This window comes from Lutjanus erythropterus, chromosome 9, assembly GCF_056507025.1.
Source record: "Lutjanus erythropterus isolate fLutEry1 chromosome 9, fLutEry1.hap2, whole genome shotgun sequence".
Lineage (NCBI taxonomy): Eukaryota > Metazoa > Chordata > Actinopteri > Lutjaniformes > Lutjanidae > Lutjanus > Lutjanus erythropterus.
In genome coordinates, this window is record NC_139325.1 from 15,825,304 (window position 1) to 15,851,102 (window position 25,799).

Genomic DNA, 25,799 nt, shown 5'->3' on the forward strand with positions numbered 1-25,799 from the left:
GTCATCTATGGTAGGTAATACACTAACAACTGTAAGTTCCTTACATACCTATCATCATAGAAAAATATATTTTTAGCATTAGGACAGAATGTACTGGCCAGCATAAGAGTGAATGTACCATAACAAACACACAAAACTTGCACACTAAACTGGAAATGGAGTTTTAAAATGTTTATTAAAAAAATAGAAAAACTTACATAAAAAAACAAGGTATACATCTATATGTCCGTCATTTACACACAACCCATTCTTAATTACACATATGAGCTGGGGATTTGGTTTGTGGCAATGTGACAACCCATCAATTATCCTCTTCTACAAGGGGATAATGCTGACAACAGTATCATGTTGAGTTCATCAGTTTGGTGTGCAGGGTGGTCAAATAATCACAGACTATTATCACATTTAACTTCACCAAATTTTGGTTTTGTTAATGGCTCTACCAAAACTCCTGTAGTGGTGAATCTGTGACATCCCAAGCTCAAATCCTCTTGTGGATTGCTGTGTAAATTGTGTAGCTTTGAAACCTTGTCTTAGAAATACTGACTTTAAATATGGTAGAGGAAAATCTCTTATACAACCGGTTTGTAATGATCACCTTTGAAATAACATCAACAAAAAAAAAAAGAAAGATGTGAAATGATGCTAATGCTAACAATCATCGGTTGCAGTAGGAGTCTACTCCTGGAGCATACACCTACAAGCTGCATGTAAAACTAAAAGCCAAGTAAACCTGGCAGTGCTTGTAGAAACAAAAAGGTAACACAGAAAGCTGGCTACATACAGGAAAAAGGGCAAATTTGGTCATTTAAGAAGGCAGTTAACTTGTTGCTTTAACAGAATCAAAGGAGATATAAGGCAAAACACAAGCATTTTGCTGGTAATAAGTAGCACCAACTATTTTTGAAATGACATGAAGGAACATTGAAGGTGAATTTCCTCAGTACAACCTACAGTCTATCAGGAGAAACCACCAAAATTAAAGATATGATATGTTTAAAATGAGAACTAGTGGTGGGAAACATTTGGACAGGCAGTTGGCAAAATTTCAAGTGATCATAATGCAATGGTAAATTAAACATGAGTAAAATGTTGGCATCATGGGATTTTTGGCACATTTCTCATGTTGCAATACCATAGCTCCCCCTTCTGCTGGGAAGCAGTACATACACAATCACATTCCTTCAAGGCCCTTAAATCCATCTATTGCACAGATCAATGTAGTCTAGAAATAAAAAAAGCAAACTTATAGTGGGGAAAACCCCTAAAATAAAACTAAAAAGTGAAATAAATTAAATAAAACCAGTTATTGCACATAAACGCAACAAACATAAAATAAGGTGAAGGCTTACGATACAAAAACAAAACAGAATAGTGCCAATGTGAACAAAAAAATCCCTCTGTGACAAGAAAACAAAAAGATAATGATCAACACAAAAACACTTGGTACATTCAAACAAGTCATCACAGTTTAAGCACTTGAGACAAGGTCCGTTTTGTGCCGTCACACCAAAAACATCAAGTCAGCGTTGCGCTGCATAGGTAGAAAGGTAGTGCTTCGCTTCAGTCCAGAGTACAATTTGTAGATGATAGTCCAAGCTGTAAGAGCTCTGAATCAAGAGCGTTGCCGATAGGGATTTGCATTCAGAAATGAGCCTAAAACCTGATCGAAAAGGCCCAACAAGAGTCAAAACTTCAAGACAGACCAGTTTGATAAACCAGTTCAGTACTATGGCACATGATGTTGCTTTGTAACATGTTCAAGTTGCATGGAAACTCAATACTTGACTGAACTTCTTCAGCCAACCAGCCAGAGTTTTTAGCAGCTGGAAAGACCCAGTCTCAGTGACTCTTCAGTCGACTCCAAGTCTGTGCTGGTGTGCATCAAATTTAGAGGAAGGGCTTCTGACTACATCAGGCCGATGTTATAAAATGAGAACAGATAAGACTGTAGGTCTTTTATAGTCGTCCTTCACCTGCAGGAGCCTTGTAGCATCACTTAGTGTTTGCACAATGCTAACAGAGATCGATCATTTGACACCACAGGAGACTACTTCAATTGACTTGTGAATTCCAGGACCAAGTAGGTGTGTTTTTGAGAGTCTCCAACAAAAAAACACAGGTGTATCATGAATCATTCACAGCTTCTCGTGAGGCCTTCAAAAAAAAAAACAATGCCAGTCAAGTGGAGTGATTGAGCTTCAGTCTTTCATCTGCTCTGGTTAAGTGCAGGAAGACTGTCCCTCTTTCTGCGCCGCCAGCCGTTACGGTTGTACTGCTGGTTCCTGAAACCCGGTGCCGTGTTCTGACCCTGGGGGACAAACCGCTGCTGGGGACTAAAGTTACCTTGAGAGTGGTTTTGACCTCGGAGGCCGCCACCTTGGTTGTGCTTGAAGCCATCTTTGTGCGGCTCAATTGAGCCGTGGGAGTTGGATCTCATTGTGTGGGCGTGACCCTGCTGCGCTCCTACCTGAGGGTGGTGGAGCTGGTGCAGGGGGCTAGGGAGGGGGCTTGTGGAGTTGGTGTGCTGGGAGACCTGTGCTGCTTGTGACACGTGACGGTGCACAACACTGATCGAAGGTGGATTCTCGTGGTAGAATTGGCAATCAGAGAGAGAAGGGATGCTCAGGTTTTCTGGTAGGGACATCTGAACCTAGAAAAAAATGGAGAGAAGAGGAATATACACTGAAAAGTCTACCAAGAGTGAGTTTCTGCAAAGTTGAAACACGGAAGGAAATGCTGATTAACAATTAGACCTCATAGTCAAATTGATGTTTATTTGAAAATTCTCCTTTTAAGACTACAAAGGTACAGAGGCCCTGAGAGGCAAATGAGAAAAAAAGATCTGCTGATCATAATTGCTTTCTCTTCTTCATTTATGACGGAGGAACAGGTGAAAAAAGATTTTGCCAGGATAATGTTTTATGTTCCTTAATTTTCATTTTCTTCATTTTTTATGTTAATGCTGATAGATAACAATATATTTCTAGTCAAAAGAAAAATATCACAGTAACACTGTACAACTAGCTAACACATAAAATGTACCTTGTATTTAGAGTGGACAGAGACATTTAAACTCACCTGGAAGAAAAAAATGACTTTTAGTCCTATTCAGAACATGGTGCATTTCAGCCTCTTGTGGCCAAAATCTGTATTACAACCAACATTTTAAAAAATGACCTGACTATTTGTTTTATCTGCCAAAATTTTACTCCACCTTTTTTCACAGATGAAAAAAGAAACTTAGAAAACAAATCATCAAATGGAACAAAAAAAAAAATCAAAAATATCACTTTTCCCCCACCCATTCTTTAAGTCATAAACACAGAAGACAAAACAATTAAGATTTGAATTAGGAAGTGGATCAACCAATTTTTGTTTTCTAACTTGCCTTTCAGGGCTCCTGTAGGAAAGGGGGAAGAAAACCTGGATTTTTACACTGTCTGAATTGAGAAATTGTGTTATTGTAGGTTCATGTCATTTCTACACCCTATTAATACAAAAAAAATTTAAACCAACCTGAGGTGTGGTGTGGATAAAGCCCGCTGGATGTGTGGCCCTCAGGTCAGTAGCCATTTGGATTACTGAGTGGACTGAGGCCAGGGTGAGGGGGTGCAGTTGGATAGTAGCATTACTGCTTGGAGGAGAGTCAGACTCCTGGAAAAAGATGTGCACAGAATAGAAAAAAGATGAACATGATCATGTTATTCTGACAATGATCTTTGTAAAAGCATCAAAAATTTAATTCACAGTTAATGATAATTCATGACACATAGTAAAACACTAAATGATACAAACATGGTTGTGAACCACTGAAATCTATTTATTCACTGATCTAGTAAATGTTTGAATAGACAAAATATCCTTTGGGCCTTACTATGTCGCTTCCAGAGGAGGAGGAGAGTGAGCATGCAGAGGATGATGATGAATGGTGTTGAGGGCTGGGGAGGAAGACTGGAGAAGGAGACGGGGAGTCAGCACTGAGAGGGGAGGAGGTGTCTCTCTGATCCTCCACAGAAACCAGCATCAGCCTGGCAAGGTCCTGCTCACAGGTCTCCATATCTTGAACAAAACAGAATACGACTGTTGGAAAAGTGCTTGAACGGATCCGACAGTGTCAGGTATATTCACCGCAAATTTGACTCTTCAGATGGGGAAATATTTTGTCACTTTTCTGGTGCCATTGCAAAATACAATTCCAGTCTAAATATTACAGGTACCATGGTTCTCCAGCTTGGCATACTGCTTGGCTCCCCACTTCTTGATTGTCCACTCCCTGTAGGCCAAAATCTCTGGGCTGACTTTGATGATGCGTCCTAAAGTACTGCGACACAGACAGAGTCCACAATGCAATCAGGGCAAACTCAAAGCTAGTGCTGATGAAAGCATTACAAGAATTAGAGGACCAGTGTGTAGGACTTAGTAGCATCCAGTGGTGAGGGTATAAACTGCAACCAAATGACGACCCAATGCCTCACCCTCACCTTCCAAGCGTGTGGGCTGCAAAATTCGCAAAAAGCCCCTTCTAGAGCCAGTGTTTGGTTTGTCTGTTCTGGGCTACAGTAGACAAATGTCAGTGCAACATGGCAGCCTTCATGAAGGAGGACCCATGCCCTCTGAGGATATAAGACACTAATTCTAAGGTAACAAAAATGTGATTCTTATTTTCAGGTGATTGTAGACTAAGAAAAACATATCTTTGAATATTATATTTATATATTTCTGCCACATTCTGTCCATAAATCTTACACACTGGACCTTTAAGAAGTGATTTAATTAATGAAGAAGGCAACCTGTCATACTCTTTGTTGGGGTAAGCGCGTGCCAGAGGAGACACACCATGACTCAGCACCATGTAGGCAAAATCAAACACCTGCTTGACTTGCAGAATGCCATATGAACTCCTGCCCACGTCGTTCCCTGTAAAGATCACAAAATTAGTTTTAGTTTTTATAATTTTAAGTTTTATACAATACAATGTATAGTACAACTTGCCTGGGTATAAAATTGAAGTTTGTACTAAAAGAGCCTGATCCTTGAGCAGACGTGTCAGTCAAATCACAATCACAAGGAGTTCAGTCATACAGAGTACAATTTAAAAAGGCAGTCAAGATAAAGTGACTGAAAGGCCAGAGAATCATTACAGTTTCACTGAAAAGTGAAACAGATTTGACACAATGACAACAGTGTGTCTACTTTTTGAAACCAGAGCACCGACTGTCCCCCCTAGTTACTGTCAACAAATTGTTTCTATTTTTTCCCCCACATTTAGTCCATCTGAATTTATCTTTGTAGTTAATGTAAATGCACTGATGGCAGATGCTAAATGCATCATGCACAAAATGTTACATTTCCCCATTATTTTGAAAAAGACAATATAATAAAAAGTATAATACTAAGCCCTTTACATGGCTAATGTCAATGACTGACTGAATGAAAAATATTCTACAAAATATTTGTGTTGACTTGCAGCTATACATACTGATGATTGTGGAAAATTGGAATGGCTGGAGCTGCTTAAGCTACTTTGCATCTTTGCCTCAAAATACTGCATAAAACTTGCAGTCACTTAACCAGCTTCTTGAAAAGATTGTCACAGCGATATGTGCACATATCCAAAAACACGTTGATATCCAAATCTTTCATAATGTTTAAAAACAGGTGTGTTTCTCAGAAAAGTGGGCTTTTTTGTGTATACACCCAAAACTTGGAATACACATAGCTGACCCTAAACAGGGAAGAGGACATGTGACACAAATGGTGGCATCAACCCCCAATTGTGACACATCTTGAATATGCTGTATGTATGTATGTATGTATGTATGTATGTCCAAAGAGTGCTCCTAACACCTGAATAATACCAGCATATTCCATGTCTTATTTGAAAAATGTTAGATTCAAAATACCCAAACAGAATTTATATGACATGTATGAAATTTAGAATACTGTCATATTCTGAATAATAGTGGAAAAACTAGCGTGCATGTAAACAAAGTCATTAATGTCACAGCCATACAGTATACACTGATGGGTGAACTGATCATGTCATCTCTCATTTATTCTTCAGTTCAAATCCCAATCTGACCTGGTTGTATTGGGTCTTCTATGCAGAGCATGGATGGTCTGTTTCCACTCCCCATGGCTTTGAGCATCTCCTCTTTGGACAGGTAAGCCCCTCCATTCTTCACCCTGATGCCTGTCTTCATGTAGTTGAAATCGCGGCCGTACAGCTCGAAGAACTCGATCAGTAGGAAGCCCAGGTTGATGTTGGTGCGCCGCGTGTCGATCCGCGGGTGTAACTTTGATTAGCAGGACAAGCAGAAAGCATTACCTACACTTTGTAATTAAATGCGGCCAGTATGAGTCAGTTTTCTGATAGACAGCACAGCAGAAAAATATTTAACTTGTGTCATCTTGTACTTTTGTGATCTACTTCTATCAGATGTGTTAATACTGAGGAACACTGACTTATAAACTTTAAACTTGCACGACTAACTTACGATCGCTGTCCTCTTATCTTGTGCACAGACACAATAACTTTGAGGCAATAGTGTATCACATAAAAAGTGTGGGATTTCAAATAAAACATTTATTGTAGCTGTGGTGTGCATATGTATGTATACCTGCAGAAAGCTGATGGCCATTAGTATAAGGCTGTAAGAGCTGATGCCTCCAGTGAAGACCTCATTCAGGTCCCTCTGCAGCAGGAACTGCTTCAGGACAAAGATCAGGGGCGGCAGAACAGTGTACTTCTGCAGGACACAAAGACAAACATTAGAGACATTCAAAAAACGGGCACACGTGTAAAAAAAATGACAAGTGACAACACCTTACCTTCAGATAGCTTTTGATGAACTGTGCTGCTTTAACAGCAGTCTCCACATTGAAGCTGATGTCCACTTTCACCTCAGTTTCATGGTCAGTAAGCTTGATGATTGGCACCTGAAGACAGGTCAAACATTTCAAGACATCATGTTTAGTTCTGAATACGACTCCATGGCTCGCTGAAGTAAAAGACACTGTCTGTTCCTGGTGACTTACTGTAGCTTTGTCGAGGACCTTGATGGGATATGGGCCAGCCACATTGTGTTTCTTCAGGGCTTGTTCCAGTTCCTGTAATGGGGGATGGTCCCACTTTCCAAACACCACGAGGTCAATGTCACTAAGAACAGAAACACAAAGTACTTTTCACCTTACCAAGTTTACTTCAAGTATTCTGCCTCCACACAGAGCATACTGATGTAGGGTCACTAAACACAACATATGGGCCTGATTTTATGTTGTTAAACTAATTCAGGCTGTTGAAATGCAGCACACACAATGTGACAGTTTGGCAGATTAACAATTTAGAAAAACAAGATGAAATGGCAACTATAACTGTTTCAGTTAAAGAGTTGTCTCTTAAACTGAACAAAAGGTTCTCCGTCACCTCTCAATGCACCATTTATCCTTACAGACTGTAATTACACAAAGTACTTTAATAGTACGAAGCAGTCATTTCAGTTAATTAGTTCATGGTGCAGTCATCTTAAAGGGTCTTAATTCAATCCATATGTTGTTGATCTTAGAGTTTAGTTAATACTGTGGTGTGATGTTGAAACAATTACTGCATTAAACAGCTACATAGCGATAAGCGTTGTTGGAATTTATTGTCTCTGGTTGTTCATTTGCACAACAAAATCTCAACTTTCTTGCTCGGCTCTACAACGCAACAATCCTCATGACAACAGAGCCTTGAGAAACATACTGTATAAACCCAAACACCATGGCAGCAAAACAGAGTATGAAGTAAAATGCAACATGGTTGTAGTTACCCTACTGAATACTGTTCGGTTTCACCGAAGTGCTAGCAAAAATGAACAGAAGCAAAACTAGTGCTCCCACTTCCTAAAATCATGTTAATGAGACATTTCAAAAGAGACCCATCTAAAAGGTCAGACTGTACAAGAAAGATACACAACATGAATTACCTTGTCGGAAGATAAAGTCCTGTGCTGAAGCTGCCAAATATCTCCACCTGCAGAGCATAAGACAAATGAATACAAACCTGATCCAAGTCCAAACACATCTATATGGAATCATTATCAATTTAACAGCTCAATTGACCTTTGAAGGTGTCGCAGTCTGAACACTTAAGAGTTTAACTGAACTGCCCCTTTCCAAAATTTGTAACAGTTGAATCAAACTTGATAAAAAATTCAAGTTTCCTGCCTGGTGTGCTACTTTCTCATATCAAGTCAACAGGTCAGGAGGGAATAAAGGTAGCTAAACAAATATGAAGTGTTCCGTCATTCTCTCAGACCATAGTTCTTCTGAAACATTCTACCCTAATAATGTTGTCAAAAGTCACAGGTTATCATCACTTTTTTAATACTATGCACTTGCACAATACCTTTTAATAATAGCATCAAAAGTATCAATACTATAAAGAAGATTTTAGTATTGGTTTAATACCTCATTCCAGTTCAGTTTTTATTGTTCTGCCTGGAATTTGGTTTGCAAAAGAAAGAAACTATCCCATTTTGTGTGCCTAGGATTTTTTTTTTTTTTTGACAATTGGTTTTGTCATGGTCAACCACAGTTTGGTTAGCAAGTCTTTCTTAGATTAATTCTGTGCATTTTAGTTTCAAGTCTCTAAAATATTATAAAAAACCTAAACCTGGGTCAAATATGACACACTAATCTATGTAGAACAAGGCCAGTATTATTTTCTGGAATGTTATTAAAGACCAACTGTAATCTTATGCCTACTTTAATGTTGAAAAACCTTATTTTCTGGTCTGGGACCAAATCCCACTACAAAAATTAAACAGTCATACGGTCACAGCTTGGAACAGAAACACAAAATGGCCTTTAGAGAAAAAAAAAAGAAAAAAAAATTGAAATCAACAGTGAGGCCTGATGGGAATTCTCTGGGCCATGATTAGCTCGAAATGTTTATAATGTTAACCCAAAAATGCCATTTGTTAGAAAGTACACTCTGTGTAACATTCTGTTGGCAAAATACAACGGAAAATAATTCACTAATGTTATTTTGGCAATGCAAGTGACATGAATACCGATTACATCTGTCCAACTGTGTTTGGACGTGCAGTGTAAACTAGGCTGTTGACTGCTACAGTGTGGCCAAACAGGATACATAAAGTGTAGTAAACTTCAAGACTCACTGACTGCTGCATGTATAAGACAGTAACATTGATTTACACAGTGCACAACAGCTTTGCAAAGTAATATGCAGAGCAATAAACAAAACTCGATACAAGAAATAAAATGGCGTAATAAAAACAAAGGTTACATATGGCAAAACTTACAAATCAGAAAGAATATGCCAATTACAGTAAATAAAACCCTCCACTTCCTCTGTAAAATGCATAATAAAGTGTGCTTTTAACTGAGAAAATGTGAGTCTTGGGTGTTGACCAAGGCAGTAAAAGCCTGGTAAGACTTAATTTTTACAGGTCCCAGCACATGACAGTAGTGGCCCAGTGCTTGTTATGCTCAGTGTTTTTGGACAAGCGTGTCAATAAAGTGATGATTCAACTCAGTGGTGATATTCCATCTCCTTCATGTAGTTAAAAGGGATTAAACAGCACATCCCAACATCAAACAGTCCACCGCAACACCGCCACTTATCTCTTCTCTTTAAAAGTGAAAGTTGAATCATCACTTCTCTGACACAGTTTCAAGACAGACATTTTTAAACTCGTTAATTTATGGCATTATTAGCCTCTTAAGTGTCTGAATCATCCATGCCTTACATACTGTGCAGGTCAGAGTGGAGTGCTGCTCACACATCTTGAGTTACCTCTCCAAGCCTCTGCACAGGCACATGTACACAGTACATATCCCTCTGACACTCACCCGCGCCGTGGGCCACAAGTCCTTGATGACACTTTCTATCCTGTTCACAACATCCCGTCTCATGGCCTCCTCCTCTGGTCGTGGTGACATGAAGTTAAAAAAGTCCACAATTTCTTCATGAAGGCTGTAAGGAGTGAAGGGAAAGAGGACACCCCAGGATCACTGACTGATATACACGAGGGACAATGTTTGATGCAAGCCTGCCAGAGGTATCGAAGTATCATTACTTTTTAGATACTTATTTAAAACATTATCATTTAATAGTAACAAAGCCATTTAAAAAATATGAAAAGTGCTCATTGAAGACTGGATTTTCTATGCTACAAGCCAAATTTCAGGGAGGGACAATAAAGACTGTGTCCAGTGACTTTACCTGTACCAACTCTTTGAGCAGGCTGTCAAAAAAAAAAACCTCTACAGGTTTCAACAAGTTGGACTTTACACTTTTTGAGACCTTTCAAATACTATTATTAATGCAATTTAAGACCCATTTCATGCCAATACCAGGAAAAAAAATGGTATTAAGGTTTTGGCAGTGTCTGACAGCTCATCTATCTTGGTTGCTTTTATAAGACTGATGTTTTGTAAAGTCCACTAGCTGCGTTTGCTCCAATAAACTCGGGGGTTTTTGGTTCTATATTGGTTTTGTTTTATAGTTGTTCCAGCTTGCTCAAGATTTTTTTCCCAAAACAATTAAAAGTGTGATTGAACAATGTAACTTTATAAAAAGTAAGTAATCTTAACTTTAAGGCTGCATCTGATTGATTTCATAATCGGTTACTGTGTCAGTGTCTCCCAAAGCCCAGGATGATGTCCTGAAATAATAAACTTTATTTGTTTAAGTTTTGTTTTGTCCATTACCCAAAGATATTCAGTTTACTATCATAGAAGACTCAAAAAACAAAAAAACAAAAAAAAAAACAGAAAATATTTGTATTTGTGAAGCTGTTAGAGAATTTGGCCATTTTTTTAAATAAAAAAAAAGTCTCAAAGTTATTAACTGGTCCTCAATGTAGCTGAAGCTTAATTATTGCTGCTCTACTTAACTTAAATAATCTAATACATTTTTAAGACCTTTAAAACCAGATTTAAAGACATTTAAAAGCATAAAATTCAGATAATTGGAATTTAGTCTTTTAAATACCCTGGTGTTCAGTGCATTTTCAGTACCAGCATTGTGAGCAGGTTGTTAATTTTTTGAACAGAAGTGTGTGGGCCTGCTTATGACAATCTTCTTTTTGCCCCGGTATTAAAAGAGGTATGGAGTATTGCTTATTTATTAAATTCTGGTACGTTAACAATTCTAGTTTTAAGCACAGAAGGACAAGATTTATTTGTCCGCCAAATACATCTGTGCTCACAGAAACTTGAGTTAACTTGAATATTTTATAGAAAAAAAAAAAAATCTGACTGACATCAATTAGATAAAACCACAGATTTTACCCAATTTATTTTGTGGGACCATAAGTAATGCCTTCAACTGTTTAAAATGTCTTATTGAGAACTAGATGCATATTTCTCCTGCAATATGTGGAGCTAGAAAGTATATTTCTGCATATTTTTCCATTAATATTGTACATATGCCCGTACAATAGTGGCCTTTAACTAGTGTTCATTTTGTTGGGTGACCTGGTGAAGGAAAAAAAAAAAAAAAAAAAAAAAAAAAAAAAAAACTCTCCTGTCTCCATGTCTGCTCACCCATTAATGCCCGGGCTGTAGCGCCTGGTCTTCCACAGGCTGCTACAAGAGGACTCTACATAGTGTCCATTGCAGCCGTAGGACAGCAGCGGGTTGATGCCGTGGAAAGTGTTGGCTCTGTTCAGATGCCTCCTGCGGCCAGATGAATGTGACTGATAGTGGTGGTGCTTGTTCCCATGCTGATTTTTCATGCCGGTGGGGGTGTGGCCGAAGGATTGTTGCATGCTGCGACAGTGTTGCTGAACAGTACTGTGGAAAGGCGGAGGGGGATGTTGCCTCCGAAGATTGTTCTCGTTCAACTCGTGCTCACCGTAGTGTAGAAACCGGCTGGCCTCTTCTGCCACGTTCAAATTGTCGATTTGCAGAGAGGAGCCGGAGGGCGACGAGCTCTCGGCCTCCGAGTCCAGAGAGGAGGAGGACGGCGACAGCGAGCCCTTCCTCCGGACACTTCCCCTCTCTCCGCCGCCGTCTCGCTTGGGCAGTTTTCCAAACACACCCCCCGGCTGCAAGGCTACATTTTTGCAATACTCGCCGTTTGTGCCCGTGGAGTTCACATTTTGCGCCACAAAGTTGCGTTGGTGGTGAAGGTGGTTGTCGATGCCGGAGTTCGCCTCAAATCCCTGAGAGGTTTCCCAAATGTGCATCCACAGGGAATTGGCAGGTCCCTTCTGCTCCGGCTGGATCCAAGCGGTCCTGGGATCCATTGGAGTCGACTTTACGAGAACCTCTTCACGGGAAAATAACTGGCGAGCAATTAGGCAAATGAAACACTTTGCACTAAAAGGAAACAAATAAATCCTACCGCGCCGATTTACTTGTTATCCTCGAAGTGCTTCATGTCTGAAAAGTGGTTTGATTTTTCAAGCGGTTTGCCCAACTCCACTCCCCATGTAAGCCAGCCAATATGGCGCACCCAGCAGCACGGATCAGCTTCTGCGCATGTCCGAGGGATTTAAATCTTTGAGCACACCCCTCAGACAGAGAGGTGCGTCAAGTCACACACATACAGGCCGGAGAAAAAGGAAAACAACTTTACAAAATATTAATTTAAATCTTTGTGTATATATTTCTTTCTTTTTTGAATACCCTTTATACCGTTATACTTTTTTTTACCTGACGTGTTTATTATTGTGTATAATTGTAGTGTGATTGTTATTTAATTAATGTAAGTATTTGTCTAAAAACCGTTGCATTATCACAAATTAATAAAAAAAATAAGTGTTTCAAGAAGTATTTTCCTCCTCCACATAACATCTAGATAGCAATAAATAAAATCTTTATTGATCATTGATTGATGATATGGATTGTTTTTCCCAATTCGAGAATTTACGTCAGATTCCTAAAATTAGTCTAAAAGTTTTCTTGTTCGGGACTTGCCCTCTTCATTTAATTGGACATTTCACGAATACAATAAAATTGGAAATTAAAATTAATTGATTGAATAATTAGTTTCAAATATGTTCTGGGCTTTTATTTTGAAGGCTCCTGCCGGAAGCTTCTCTGTTCCATCACTTCACACAGACCAGCTTGTACGGGACAAAACGTGATAGTTGTGGTGATTTGACTGTATCATTAGCCGCTGCTTTTATCACCAATTTAGTATGTGAGTTTTGTTGTGGTGGTAAATGACTGTGAGCCATAATGTGTGAACAGCTGTCGATTTTTGTGTTTAGTGAAACAGGTTTTTAAATGGCTTATTCTCATATAGCTTAAAAGATGCATATTAGGCCAGCATGTGGCTAATATGCTGGAAAATGGTTTTATAGTATATATTGTATTGAGGCAGGTGAGGAGTGACTTCACCACAACAGACAAGATTTGATTCACTATGTATAAGTTTTAATTTGAAAAAATTAAATATCCTCTGAAACTTTGAACTGTACAGAACATCTACTGTGGCAATCTTAGCTTTCTTTAATACAAAACATTTATACGTCATATTTACACACACTTACAAGAAGAAACATTTACAGCAGTGCCACAGTTAAACCAGAACACACATGTACATTTTACAGAATTTTAGAGCATTACCTGAGTATCACAAAAAAGGATACAGTTGTGCCAATACATTTACTACAGGGTGTTGACAGTTAAAAAAATTACAAAACTCAATTTTACATTTCTCCAACATAAAAAATATGGAAACATTTGCTACAAAATTAGACATTTTAAAGTAGAAGTGCACATAAAAAAAACAAAAATGTCTTAAACTGTCTTAGTCAATACATTTAAATTTATTGACAACCTGTATTAGGAAGCAAACAAAACTCATTTATGACCGTTAAACTAACCAAATAGCCAGCGAGCAAGTTAAAATGACTTTTTGTCAGCCTTGTCTTTACAATAGGTAGAGCCTGACATGCACATATCCATGTGGATTTGTACAGCACATGCGTCTCTCTCAGCTCCTGACCTGCCTGCAGATGGAGGCTAACTGGTTAATGCAGCTGGTAACAGCAGGAGGGACATTCTGAGATGCTTCTCCTCTCCATCCTGCGAGGGCATCCAGGGCTTGTTTGGGGTTGCAGGGAGACAGGTCGTAGATGCAGTAGATGGCTGCTAACTGGACCTCCCATGGCACACCTTGGGAGAAGACATGATAATATTAGAAATCTTAATGCAAATACACCTGCTGGATGGTCTTTTCTCTTTCACATTAGGGCATTATATTTATTTTATTTGATTTATTTGGCACAAATATGAAAACATAAACCAACAGGGTCATAAGGGACACTTCATATCTGGTAGGAGATGCAGGACTCACAAATCACAGACCAGCAGACTGAGTAACAGTTTTTTTCCCCCAGGGCATAAGACTGCTGATATAACCACAGTGCAATGCAACCTCTGTGCAATATTCTACAAAAAACTGTATGCAACCTTTTTAGTTTTTATATTAATTTGTTCTACATTGACCCGTCTTCTGATACAATGTTCTATTTTATTATCATATATTTATATATTATATCCCAGCCAAACCTTTTCACATGATTGTACTCGAATAAGCAATGTGACAATAAATATCTTGAATTTTGAATATACTTTTAACATGAAAGAAATACTGGAATCTGCTCAAATACATCCAAATAAGTAATCACATGAAAACATTTGTGTCACAAATCATGATCTGTGACAGGCAGTTGTGTGGGGAAATTGGCAGCAGTCTCAGCACACAATAGAGGCTCTGTAGTAGTTACAGCCACACTAAATCATTGTGTATTCACCAAAGTTTCTCATATTTCATACCTTCAGTCTGTCCCTGCCGACCAAAAGCATTGATGACGTTGGCGACAGTTACCACGGAGGAAACGCACCTCTCTTTGATTCCAAGCTGACCAAGGCGTCCTATTTAAAACAAAAAGATGGAGAAGAACTTCTCAACTGTCCTCTGGTTATTATTAAATTACACATCACTTCAGATCAGTAGATGCCTGTCAGCACGCCCCTTGTTCAGAGAAGCACCAAGGAGTACTAGCATGAAAGCTAAGCAATGTACTGCTGTGGACGGGCTCAACAACAAAATGTATTTTAGCCACTTAAAAAGACCCACCTAATAAAAATTAAAAAATAAAAATATCAGTTTAAAGCGATAGTTCACCCAAAAATGAAAATTCATTCGATATACACTCACCCCTGTGCTGATGTGAGGATGAGTGAAGATCTCCAGTTCACAAAACGCTCTCAGAGCTTCAGCGGAAAACAGCATTGCAGCCAAATCCAGTACAATTGAAGTGACTAGTGACTAGTTTTAAAATGTAAAAAAAGAACGCAAAAAACCCCCCAGAAAATGTCTCCATACTGCTCGTGTGGTGTAATCGAAGTTTCCGTAAGCTGCAACATTCAAATTTGACTGGAAAAGACGCCATTTACACCATGTTTTTAGCCTCTCAGACCGGAGCCGCATGCACACGCCTGAAGCGCAAGATGGGCCTTTCTCAATCTGGAAAGGATTTTGTACACTACACCATCAGGTTTCCGTTGCTCTCACTCTGTAGTCCGTGGCTGCACGTGGGTCTGTTTGAGCTGCAGCTGCCTTGTCCATCTGTCTGAGTTCCTCATCGGTATATTCTGGCTAAAACAAATATGGCTGAGCAAAGAAATGATGTTCCTCTTCTATGTTGAAGTCCTTAGACATTTTCTTCTTTGTTTAAAGTTTGTGAAGTCAACTCTGCGCTTAACAAGTCACTATTTCTGAGCAGATCTCTCTCTGTTGTCTGAGTCCCTTTCAGGTAGCATGTAAACACAGATGTGAAGGTATCACGAGATCTCGTATATCTCGTGTCGCGCAGCTTGGGCAAGAGGTTGTGTACCCACTTCAGGCGTGTGCACATGGATCAGGTCTGAGAGGCTACAGATACCACAGAAGCAGTATGGAGACATTTTGTGGGGTTTTTTGTGTTCTTTTTTTTACATTTTAAAACTGGTCACTGTTCATTTCAATTGTACTGGATTTGGCTGCAACGCTGTTTTCCGCAGAAACTCCGGGAGTGTTTTGTGAACTGGAGATCTTCACCCATCCTCACATCAGCAAAGGGGTGAGTAGATATTGAGTGAATTTTCATTTTTGGGTGAAGTATCACTTTAAGGGTATGCTATATTTAGAATATTTTCCCTGCTTTATCTTGCCGTCAGACAGCCTTTTCTGATGGGAAACCGCTGTTATATGAGCCAAATATTGCTCTCTCTAAAACAGCCAAACTCCATTGGCAAAATCAGAAATTTTACTTTGCAGAACACCAAAGTAGCTGATCTACCACTGCCTCGACCAGTTTGTTTGTGTCACTGTGTGACTTCAGTGAATCCAAACTACCCATCTAAAACACCAAAGTCAGAGACTAAAACAAACTAACAGATCGAGATAGTGGCAGAATGTCAACCCCCATGTTCTGTGAGGTAAAATTACTGATTTCAGCCATGGAGTTTGGCCTATATAACGGTGGTTTCCTGTCGAACAAAGCTCTGATGGCAAGGAAAAGCAGTGAAAGATTCAATGATAATGATTTTTTTAGGTAAACTTTTTTTAAGTAGCTAAAACACCTTTTACTGCTGACAATACACTGATTGACTGCTAAGTACCTCTTACAATTCAACATTAAATAATCCTCACCATCCCTTTAATACCCAGGCAACTTAACAAAACAACTGACCTATGAGTCGGAGTACAATGGCGACGGTCACATCAGAGACGGGTGTTTGCTGATCTCTGGGCTGTGTCACCCAAGTGTTCATTAATGGCCACAACTCCGTACTGTCGAAGCAAATGGACCAGATTAGCAGATGATTACACAAGTGGCTTGCTTAAAATCTGATAACTTAAATTACATTTTTAAACACTGTAGATTCTAGTCAGAAGAACACAAACATACCTTAATATATTTGCATAGGTCCACTTCCATTTCTTGTGTGCACAAAGGAGATGCAGTGTGAAAACATGTTCCCAAGCTTTAGTTCCCAGGTCGTGTCCGTGTCGGTTGTGTTCAGTGAAAGACAGGCTTGACCCTGACCGAACATTTGACAGCGTTCTGGATATCAGCTCGTCAATGTCACAGGGTGGACTCTGCAGAGATACAGGGAGATTAGGTGTTAGATGGCTTGTTCTACTTCATTTGAGTCGATACAGATGGGAGAGCTGGTAAAGTTGAGATGATGTGATGAAGACAATGAACTGTCTCTAAAATCAGGGATAGGGGTTAGAAATTTAACAGTGTTTAACACATAAATGCCCTAAAACGTGTCCATCATTTAAAGGAAATGAATACAATAGCAATGTTTTCATCAGTCACTTCATTTGAAAGTCAGATAATACTACTATATGTTTGGGTAAAATAAGATATATAACATGACAAATATAGAAGAATTCTAGCTCTACAAATATTTCACCTTCTCCCAACCAAGGAACGCTGAAAGGCAGCCGAGGAGGTTTTCTTCTGCTTTCAGTTTGGTGACAGCATGTATTGCCTGGCACAGAAAACTGCTGTGTGAGAGAACACTGGGCCACGTCGTCACCATGAACAAAATCAGCTTAGCAGCGTCAGGGAAATCTGCAGCAGGATGACACAATAAGAAGGGAAAGTGTTGATCAAAACTGAACTCATGTCGTGCCAATGGTGTCAGAGAGACAGCACTGTTTAGATTATTCTTTGGTTTCTGGTAATGTAAAAACAACTGAACTTGACTTGCAATGGCTTTGAACTAACGTGTATCTCTAGGTAGGTACAACGAAGATAGTCTTCCCACTTTAGAGCGGGGGCTTAAGCAGTCACAATAAGTTAAAATACCAGTGTGGGTGTATCAGAAATCACTAACCTTCAGTAAGAATGCTGTAGGCCAGGATGTGAGCCTTCTCCCAGTCTTTCTTCTGTCTACAGATCCCCGTGTAGACTCTGCAGAGGGCCTGCATGTAGTTTGCGCTGAGGTCTCTTTTCTCTGCTTTCAGTTTTTCCATTATAGCGGAAATCATATCATCTGCTTTAAGCTGAAGAGAAAAGTGAGAAAATGCAAGTTTGTTTCACATGGACACATGCTTTTAAAAAAAATACAGAGCGTTCAAAATTAGCACCATCCACCAGCTAAATGCTGGTAAAATATGCAAGCGCCAGGAAGATTTGCTTCACTCACCAGCTAATAAACAATGGTAATTATTGAGTGGCTGCTTTTGTAAGTGCTTGAAAATTGAGTAATCACTTAAGTGTATGGCCTCGACCAGACAGAGCACATTTTTGTCTTTTTCCAGTTGTTGTCTGCAGAGTGAGCGAGCACTCATATGGCATTGAATATTCTCCACATGATGAAATGTAGGTAAACTTGCCACCTTGGGAACAGTGGTTACATGATGGGAAACAAGCCACAATTGAAGTGTGTGCAGGGTTGCAAGCGTGCCTCATAGGTGCACTCTGGTACTTAACCACATAGTACTACACCTCTGCTACTGTATGGCTATTTAAAGCTTATGTCCAGTTGTGTCCAGCACACTCTGGTTTCACTTACAACAACAATAGTACAAATTAATGAAATGAAATTCTGCAATGAGAAAAAAAGTATTAGTAGTATATGGAGCTACAGTAGATATGTTTTCTGCCTTGAGTTTCAATCAGTTATGCATAAGAAACATGATTTAGATGAAATTTCGGTGTGTGCCAAATAACTTCACAGAGATCACCTGAAAATGCTAAGTCTCTCAAGAAAGTACTGTTACTCATACTGGAAAAACAATGCAAAGTAAATCAGACTTAAGTCAGTGGATGAAGACAAGAAAAATCAATATATAAGCAAAATAATCCGTATACTCACCAAGCTGCTTTGGTAAATCTCGGTAATAACCTCCTTCTCTTCGCTTCTCATGACGGGCTTTTTGGGCAGGTTACCAACATACAGGTGGCTCTGGATCACAGGCAATAGATCAAAACACTGGTTTTCAATTTTCTTTAAGGCGTTAACTATTAGCTGTGCAGGTTCTTCAACTTCCTTCAATGGAGCAGTTGTATCATTTGAGAGTTGTTTGAGGCTCGGGGTCTGTGGTGAGGGGGTCTCCTTTCCACTGTTTGAGGGGGAGGAAGGTCTCTGCTTGTGGCTGACTGTAGGAGAACAGTTATCTAACCTGAGACATTTTCTGTTTTTAGGTTGAGGCAAACTCATGGACAGTCTTTTCTCTCCTCTCATCTCAGTCTTGGTGAAAGCTGTTGAAGTGGAGTTAATAGTTTTAAAACCAGACATCTGATTGACGGCTGTTGTAGGTAATGTTCCGCTCTCTGTTGAGCAAATGCTGAGATTAACATTCCCTCTGAGGATACTCAGAGTTCGGGCGTGGGCAGAGAGCTCTGGGTACATGGTGTCAAGAATCCTCATGGAGTTTTCCTGAGATGGACTGGAGGAAGATGACGGGGAAGAATTCATTGCTGTCACGGGCAGGCGTCCTGGGACCGGTACTGCGTGTTTTGGAGTGGCGGAGCCGAACTGAAGTGGCGATGAAGGGACTCCGTTCTGAAGGAGTGGACTGTTTAGAGAGGAGGAATTTAGCTGCTGGCTGTTGGGTGTCAGGTGGGTCTGGACAGGAGTGGTAGGTGAAGCCAATCTATCCATGGGTGAGGGAAACGAGAGTTTCCCAATAGCCTGCCTTGGATTGATTGATTTGCCCACCTTTGGTGGTGTGCTCAGAGGGGTTAGCAGACGAGGAAGTGGAAGACCTATTGCAGTGCGAACTTCGCCAATGCATTCAGGTGGTTTAGCTGTAGGTAAACCGGCCGCCGGGCTAGGTGCTTCCTGTCCAATCACAAGAGGACTTTGTTTTTCAAGCATGTTTGTATGTAGCTCCAAAGATTTATTTTGACCATATGTGGCAGCAGCAGTCTGCTTTAATGAGTTAGTAGGACTAACAGTGTCCAGTTTACATTTCCTCACTTTATATTCACTTGCATCAGTGCTGCCCTGAGGCAAGTCATTGACAATAGCCTTTTCTTCCTCTAAATTGGGCACAGGCTGTAGAGGTTTTTTGTTTGGTGAAATGAAGTCAATGTTAGCACTGACATTCAGTTTTTCTGGGCTTGGGTGAGTTTCCAAAGCGTGCAACTTTACAGTGGGAAACAGACACGTAGGACTCAACTCCCTGCAGACAGAATGTGCATTTTCTTTCAAAGATTCACAGTTAACAGTCTTCATCTGTTGGGATTCAGAAAGGGAAGGCCCACGGTCTTCTAGATTTCCACTGTTCACTGTCTCTATGTCAACATCCTTTTTGGAAGGGGTTTCAATGTTTGCTTCATTAGATTCCTTGTTAGCACAAGACTCGCCATCTCCCATCTTCAACAGTGGAGACGGAGGTGCATTATCACCATTTGATTCTGATGGAGGCACTATTACATCAACTCCTGCAGCTCCTTGCGCTTCATTTCCGTCTTCATCCCCAAGAGGTTTAAGGGATGCCTCATTTTTAAGCTTCTCATCAACATTTTCTTCTGTGACACTATTGATGCCATCACTGCTGCTTAACAAATGGGAGTTATCTCCTGGCACATCTGTGTCCTCGCCGAGACACTCTTTATTCTCCTGGGACTTCAAGACTATGGCATCTTGACTGTCCTGACCCAAACCACAAGAGTCCTGATGGTTTTTTCCCATTTCTGAACCACTTTCCGCATTTGTTGCCTCAGTATTTCTCATTGAGTCAACTGATGTTGAGGAACTAACAAGGGAAGTAACTAGCTGTACATCTCCTGCTTCCTCAGACATTAGAGTGGCATCGATTATTTTGGGTGACTCTCCACCATCAAGAGTGACCATTTCGGCACCAGTAACACCACTGAGGCTTGTGTCTACATCCATCTCTGCAAGAGTCTCTGACTGGTTCTCCTCTCCTGATGCATTCTCAGTTTCAGAGATGCTATTGGGATTTACAGTGCTGGATGAATCTTGACTTTCAGTAGTTAATGGCACAACCTCAACCAAAACTGTTATGTCTGATGTGGAAGAAGATGACGATGAGGATGCTGATACTAAATGCATGGTTGCTGGCTCCTGCTCAGTCTGCATGTCTGCTACATCTGTACTGCTTTTGTCCTTCATTTCTGTAACACTGATCAATTCATTTTGTTCTGAGTCTTTGGAATAACTTTCATTGGAAATACTTTCCACTTCGCGTGATGTGATACCTGGCAAGTCTGCATTCTCCTCCGTTGGTATTACAGAGGATTTTGGACAGTGGCTTGACACTGATGTTGTGATGAGTAAGGACTCTTCTTGTTGAAGAGGAAGAGAGTCATCAGAGGGTTTGGGATGGTTTTCATTTTCTCCATCTTCTGTCTCCATAGATTCCATCTTTGTGTCCTGACAGAAAGAAATAAGGATGTGATTTGCAGTAAGACTATTTGCAGTAAGAATTAGGTTCATTGATTGTCATTATAACAAGAATCACTGTACTGTAGTTCTATATAGAGATTACAACACAGCATCTAAACATCATAAATAAAAACATGGGAAGCTGCATAGTAGTCAGTAATTTTTAAAAAAGCATTTGCATGTAACATAACGGAAGTCTTACCAAATCTGGTATTGGTGATAGGCAGGGAAGCATTGGTTTGAACAATGTCAGGATCTCCTCAATAGATACTTTGGGGCTGCTTGAGTTCAGAGATGACTCCTCAGCTTTGTGTTCCTTGGACGATCGCTTGCTCTTTTTAGGAGTGCCGGCTGGCTTCTTGGGACTTGTTGACTGCAGACTAGCTGGATGCTCGGTGCTTTTAAGCCCAGGAGGAGACCGTTTTAATTGTGTAGGCGTGGCTTTTGTCTCCATGAGGTAACTGTGGGATTCCCTGGTCTTGTGAGAAGCAAAGTGGGATTCGTTACTCAGATGAGAAAGCAGTCTGTTTTGTGGAGAGGAGGGCAGATCTTGCTTGGAACTGGACTCTGAGGATACAAGAATAAAAGAGAAGATTGCACACATGTAGAGGGGTAAAATCACGAGGTTACTTGTGTTGTTCAGAAGACACTTGTTGAGTTATGTCAGTAATAATACACAGATATACAAGAAGGCTTGATGATGCCTCACCTGGTAAGTGCAACAGCTGTGCAAAGTGCTGCTGCTGAGGTTCTACACATGCCCACAAATTCTCTAGGAGCATCCGGAACTTTTCTGAAAAACAGGAACAAACAATGAGATGCTGCAAAAGTAAAAATGACAAAAAACAGCTTTTAGGGTTAATGAATGTGAGTAGCATGTCTTAATGTAATAACTAATAAGTGAAGCCAACTGCATACCTTTGTCAACTTTAGGCTCCTCAGGTGCACTTGCTTGTGATGATGCACTTTTATAATCTGTCAAGAAATAATTCAGATATTTAAATTTGAACTTAAAGTCAGTCTTTTATATTAGGGCATTTGAAACCCAAATAAAAACATTAAAAGTTTGATTATTAAAAAAAAAAAATCTTGTTTACTAAAAATCTAACTGTACAAGAATGCATTGTAAAACTGTATTTGTACACAAAGCTGTTGCTGTTTACCTTTGCTCCTTTCTCTTTCCAGTTTCATCAGTCTCACCTGCCAATGAATTGAAATTACACACAAATAAAGGTAAATTCAACAATATTAAAACATATTTCCACCAATTTGCCATATGTAAGTGTCATATTGTACCTGGAGGTCGTGAATATTTCTCTCTAGCAGAGTTTTCTCTTTGGTCAGTTGAGATATTTGATGATTCTGTTTGCAAACTGATTCTGAAATAAACCAGCAAATAAGCACAGAAACACAGATTAAAGACGTCCTTGTGAATATAAAATCAGTCTTCATATTGTGTGAAATCCAATGTTCAGTACCAACCTTGCAGCAATCTAACTTTATTTTCAAGGTTTTCCTTTCTGTTAATGAGAAAACAACATGAAACTTTTTAGCATAATTATTTTTAATGATTTTTCTCACAAACAAAAGAAGATTGCAAACAATGAATAATGAGAACATAGCACAAAGTTATTTAAAGTCTCATAACAAAAACACAAGAAGACACACTAGGAGAGAAAAAGACATAACACTCATTTATGTCCAATTTAAGACACCACATTTTTTCATGTCTTAGTTCTTACATGCTTGTTGTCTTGGTGTTCTCCTCAATCAGTTTTTCAACTTGATCTGCTTGTGCCTGAGATTTCTTCAAAGATGTCTGAGAATGTGAAAATAAACAAAAATTATTAAGTTTATTGAGCTACATTTGATTTTCAGATATTTACAGAGCTCCTGAGACCAGTGGCCCATTCATTATTAGTTCTGAAATTACAGCAAATTAAAATTAGTTAAGTTTTTAACTTACCTGCGTTTTTAGCAAATCATTTTCTACCACGGCCTTTTCCCTCTTCAGCTGTGCATTTTCAAGTGACTGTGTTTCTGTCAGTTCTAAGAGTTTGAAAGACAATTTTGCAAAAAGTCAAGGATGCAACAAACAAATTATGCAACTCTTCAAAGGTTAAAACTACAGTAGAATGTAAAGTACCTTTCACTTCCTTCAGCTCGTCTTCAAGCTTATTTTTCCTGCAGGATATGAAAAATACAAGTTAACATTTTATCACAAACATAATGCCATTATAATAATAATATCTGCACTGTGATAACATCACAAAGCAGGACATAGTCATCTCTTACTCTGCCATTATTTTGCTGTTTTCCTGTCTCAATTTGTCCATCTCTTCAGACATCTGTCCATATGCTTTAAGAGCACTCTACATGAAATAAAAAAAGTTGGGGAAACAGAGATGGTTAGATTTTGTGTTGTGGCACTAATATTAAAAGACAGATTCCTGAGAATATTCTTTAAATGTGATCCTAGAAAGAAAGGGCATACCTTCTTTTCTTCCAGTTCTGCTTGTACAGATTCATAATCTGCTGTCTTTTTTTCCAGAGTAGCCAATCTAAACTGCAGCTCCTCCAATTGTTCTTGAAGCCTGACTGAGTCACTGCAGAAAACATATTCAGAACATTAAAACCAGTTTCATATCATCGGTGTGAGAATTTATTCCCTATTAAGTAATTATGTCCTGACAGGTGTCTTTACACACACATTGTTGGTTGATACTTGTTTATCAAAAACATTGGGTTATCTGTCTAGATAATAGCATATAACAGTTCCTTTAAAGTCATACTGTAAACCATTTATCTGTGCATCTACACTAGAACAGAGATTATTTAAATAACTTTTAACAAAAGCTAGAGTCAGTTTCCTTCGTCAAACATTGCTAAGATATCTTCCATCATCCAATCACTTAGAAACTACACACGATCCATTTTTTTCAGTGACGTTGTGATGAATGAATGCTGTGTGTGTGTGTGTGTGTGGGGGGGGGGGGGCTTTAATCCATCTCTGGGAGCTATCTAGAGAAACAGTGACAGACAATCTACCAGCTGACATCTACGACAAACGTTATGTGTTGCTAGCTTATTGGAATAAACAGAATAGCTTACTGTTTTGGGAATGTAATACTGATAAAATGGTGATTTAAGTTTTCACACAATTGTCCTGCAATCGACGTATGACTAAATTTAGTAAAAGGATTAAAAATCACATGGTTCAAAACTAGTGTTTCTCCCTTTGGCTAGCATACACACAGACATTACGCGATACTGGGTAAGAAATTAACAACATGTACGCAGTAATTACAAGTATTAAACGTAGCGAGCTTACATCTGATACCTGACGGGCCCTGTACTAATCTTAGTACAAAATGTATTACCTGAATATTGACCAGTGTTTAGTAATATTGTTACTGTCCACGGCTAGCTAACTGTTATTTCTTTATGATAAAACGAGTCACCATGGCAATTACAATCCGTTAACACTCACTCTGAAACGGATATCTTCTGTTTCAGTGCCAGAAATGACGACACATACTCGTTCAGGCTCTGCAATAAGATACGAGAAAAAACAAAAACAAAGACAAAAACAAACAGGGAAATTCATTATTACTAACACTTTCACTTGAACTAATAAGATAACAACACATTGATTGTGACATGACCACCAGAGACTGTTTATGTTCAGTCTACAAAGACGAAACACAACTTTTTAATGGACTTTTATGTCATAGAGATGATCTGACCTGGTGCAAAACAGAGCAGTTTTGACAGTTTCCAACCGTCGCGTCCGCGGCGATCGCGACCATTTTGGACTGACTGTCCCCAGGCATCATGGTAAAACAGACTCCGAAGCCCTCACAGTCGTTATTATATACAATAAAAGGCCATATCCCGGCGTTACAAATTCCACACAGGTTCAAAACAACTTCACATTTTCGCGTCTCCCACGTTGACCAAGGACCCAAGCCAGGACCCCACAGGAGTAGTCTCGTGATTTGCCGGTTAAAATAAAATATTTTTTCTCTCCCTACGTCATAAACACATTACAAATATGATATGAATTCAAATAAATCGAGTAAGGCATGTGTTCAGTTATATATTTCTTTTTTTCCCCGCTGAAATATGATTTTTTCGGTCATTCGGATTTTGCTTCAGGCAGTTCATTACGGCATATGGGGGCGTCCCCAATACAATGCTTTACAGCGTCAGCGTGTACCGACCAGTAGGCGTGTTACGGGCAGTGTAACATTAGTGAAACGTTCTCCTTTACATGTAAAACTTTGGTAGTTTACAGTATTGCCAGTTACTTAAACAACATCGCAAGTAGTCGGCACAGCATAAGTCAGTGAGTTAAACATTCGACGTTTTGAATTTTCCAGTGTTGCATTACGATGAATTCACTAACA

General features: G+C 39.4%; 2 protein-coding genes across 3 annotated transcripts; both read right to left on the minus strand.

Moving 5' to 3' along the window:
- Positions 1-221: 221 nt before the first annotated feature.
- Positions 222-12,592, minus strand: LOC146321211 (terminal nucleotidyltransferase 4A-like). Of its 2 annotated transcripts, none has more exons than XM_084726273.1 (12): positions 11,560-12,592; positions 9,862-9,985; positions 7,971-8,017; positions 7,042-7,162; positions 6,835-6,942; positions 6,624-6,752; positions 6,086-6,299; positions 4,803-4,920; positions 4,221-4,324; positions 3,878-4,062; positions 3,520-3,657; positions 222-2,653 (listed from the first exon to the last, which is right to left on the minus strand). In XM_084726273.1, exons 1-12 carry the CDS (start codon positions 12,261-12,263, stop codon positions 2,210-2,212), a joined length of 2,436 nt encoding a protein of 811 aa, XP_084582399.1. In that variant the 5' UTR covers positions 12,264-12,592; the 3' UTR covers positions 222-2,209. The 2 variants fall into 2 exon arrangements, with proteins under 2 accessions (XP_084582399.1, XP_084582398.1); XM_084726272.1 differs by having other exon boundaries at positions 4,794-4,920; positions 11,560-12,591.
- Positions 12,593-13,826: 1,234 nt separating this feature from the next.
- Positions 13,827-25,358, minus strand: ice1 (KIAA0947-like (H. sapiens)). Its single transcript, XM_084726274.1, has 20 exons — positions 25,137-25,358; positions 24,881-24,939; positions 23,885-23,996; positions 23,686-23,762; positions 23,537-23,574; positions 23,357-23,439; positions 23,133-23,209; positions 22,873-22,910; positions 22,687-22,769; positions 22,554-22,590; positions 22,309-22,365; positions 22,100-22,183; positions 21,593-21,957; positions 18,850-21,378; positions 17,866-18,034; positions 17,440-17,600; positions 16,926-17,116; positions 16,707-16,807; positions 14,806-14,904; positions 13,827-14,142 (listed from the first exon to the last, which is right to left on the minus strand). The coding sequence occupies exons 1-20, from the start codon at positions 25,224-25,226 to the stop codon at positions 13,961-13,963; spliced, it is 4,632 nt and encodes a 1,543-aa protein (XP_084582400.1). The 5' UTR covers positions 25,227-25,358; the 3' UTR covers positions 13,827-13,960.
- Positions 25,359-25,799: the final 441 nt, after the last annotated feature.

Bases quoted from the DNA above. Each gene is read 5' to 3' on its own strand.
- LOC146321211 (XM_084726272.1), bottom strand. From the start codon at position 12,263: ATGGATCCCAGGACCGCTTGGATCCAGCCGGAGCAGAAGGGACCTGCC. The intron at 4,325-4,793 runs GTTGCCTTCTTC...TCTGTGTCGCAG, and splicing joins CCCAACAAAGAGTATGACAG to TACTTTAGGACGCATCATCA. The intron at 2,654-3,519 runs GTTGGTTTAAAT...ATTTTTTTCTAG, and splicing joins TTATCCACACCACACCTCAG to GTTCAGATGTCCCTACCAGA.
- ice1 (XM_084726274.1), bottom strand. From the start codon at position 25,226: ATGATGCCTGGGGACAGTCAGTCCAAAATGGTCGCGATCGCCGCGGAC. The intron at 21,958-22,099 runs GTGAGGCATCAT...TTGTATCCTCAG, and splicing joins ACAGCTGTTGCACTTACCAG to AGTCCAGTTCCAAGCAAGAT. The intron at 14,905-16,706 runs GTCAGTTGTTTT...TGTTTTAAATAG, and splicing joins CATTGTACTCCGACTCATAG to GACGCCTTGGTCAGCTTGGA.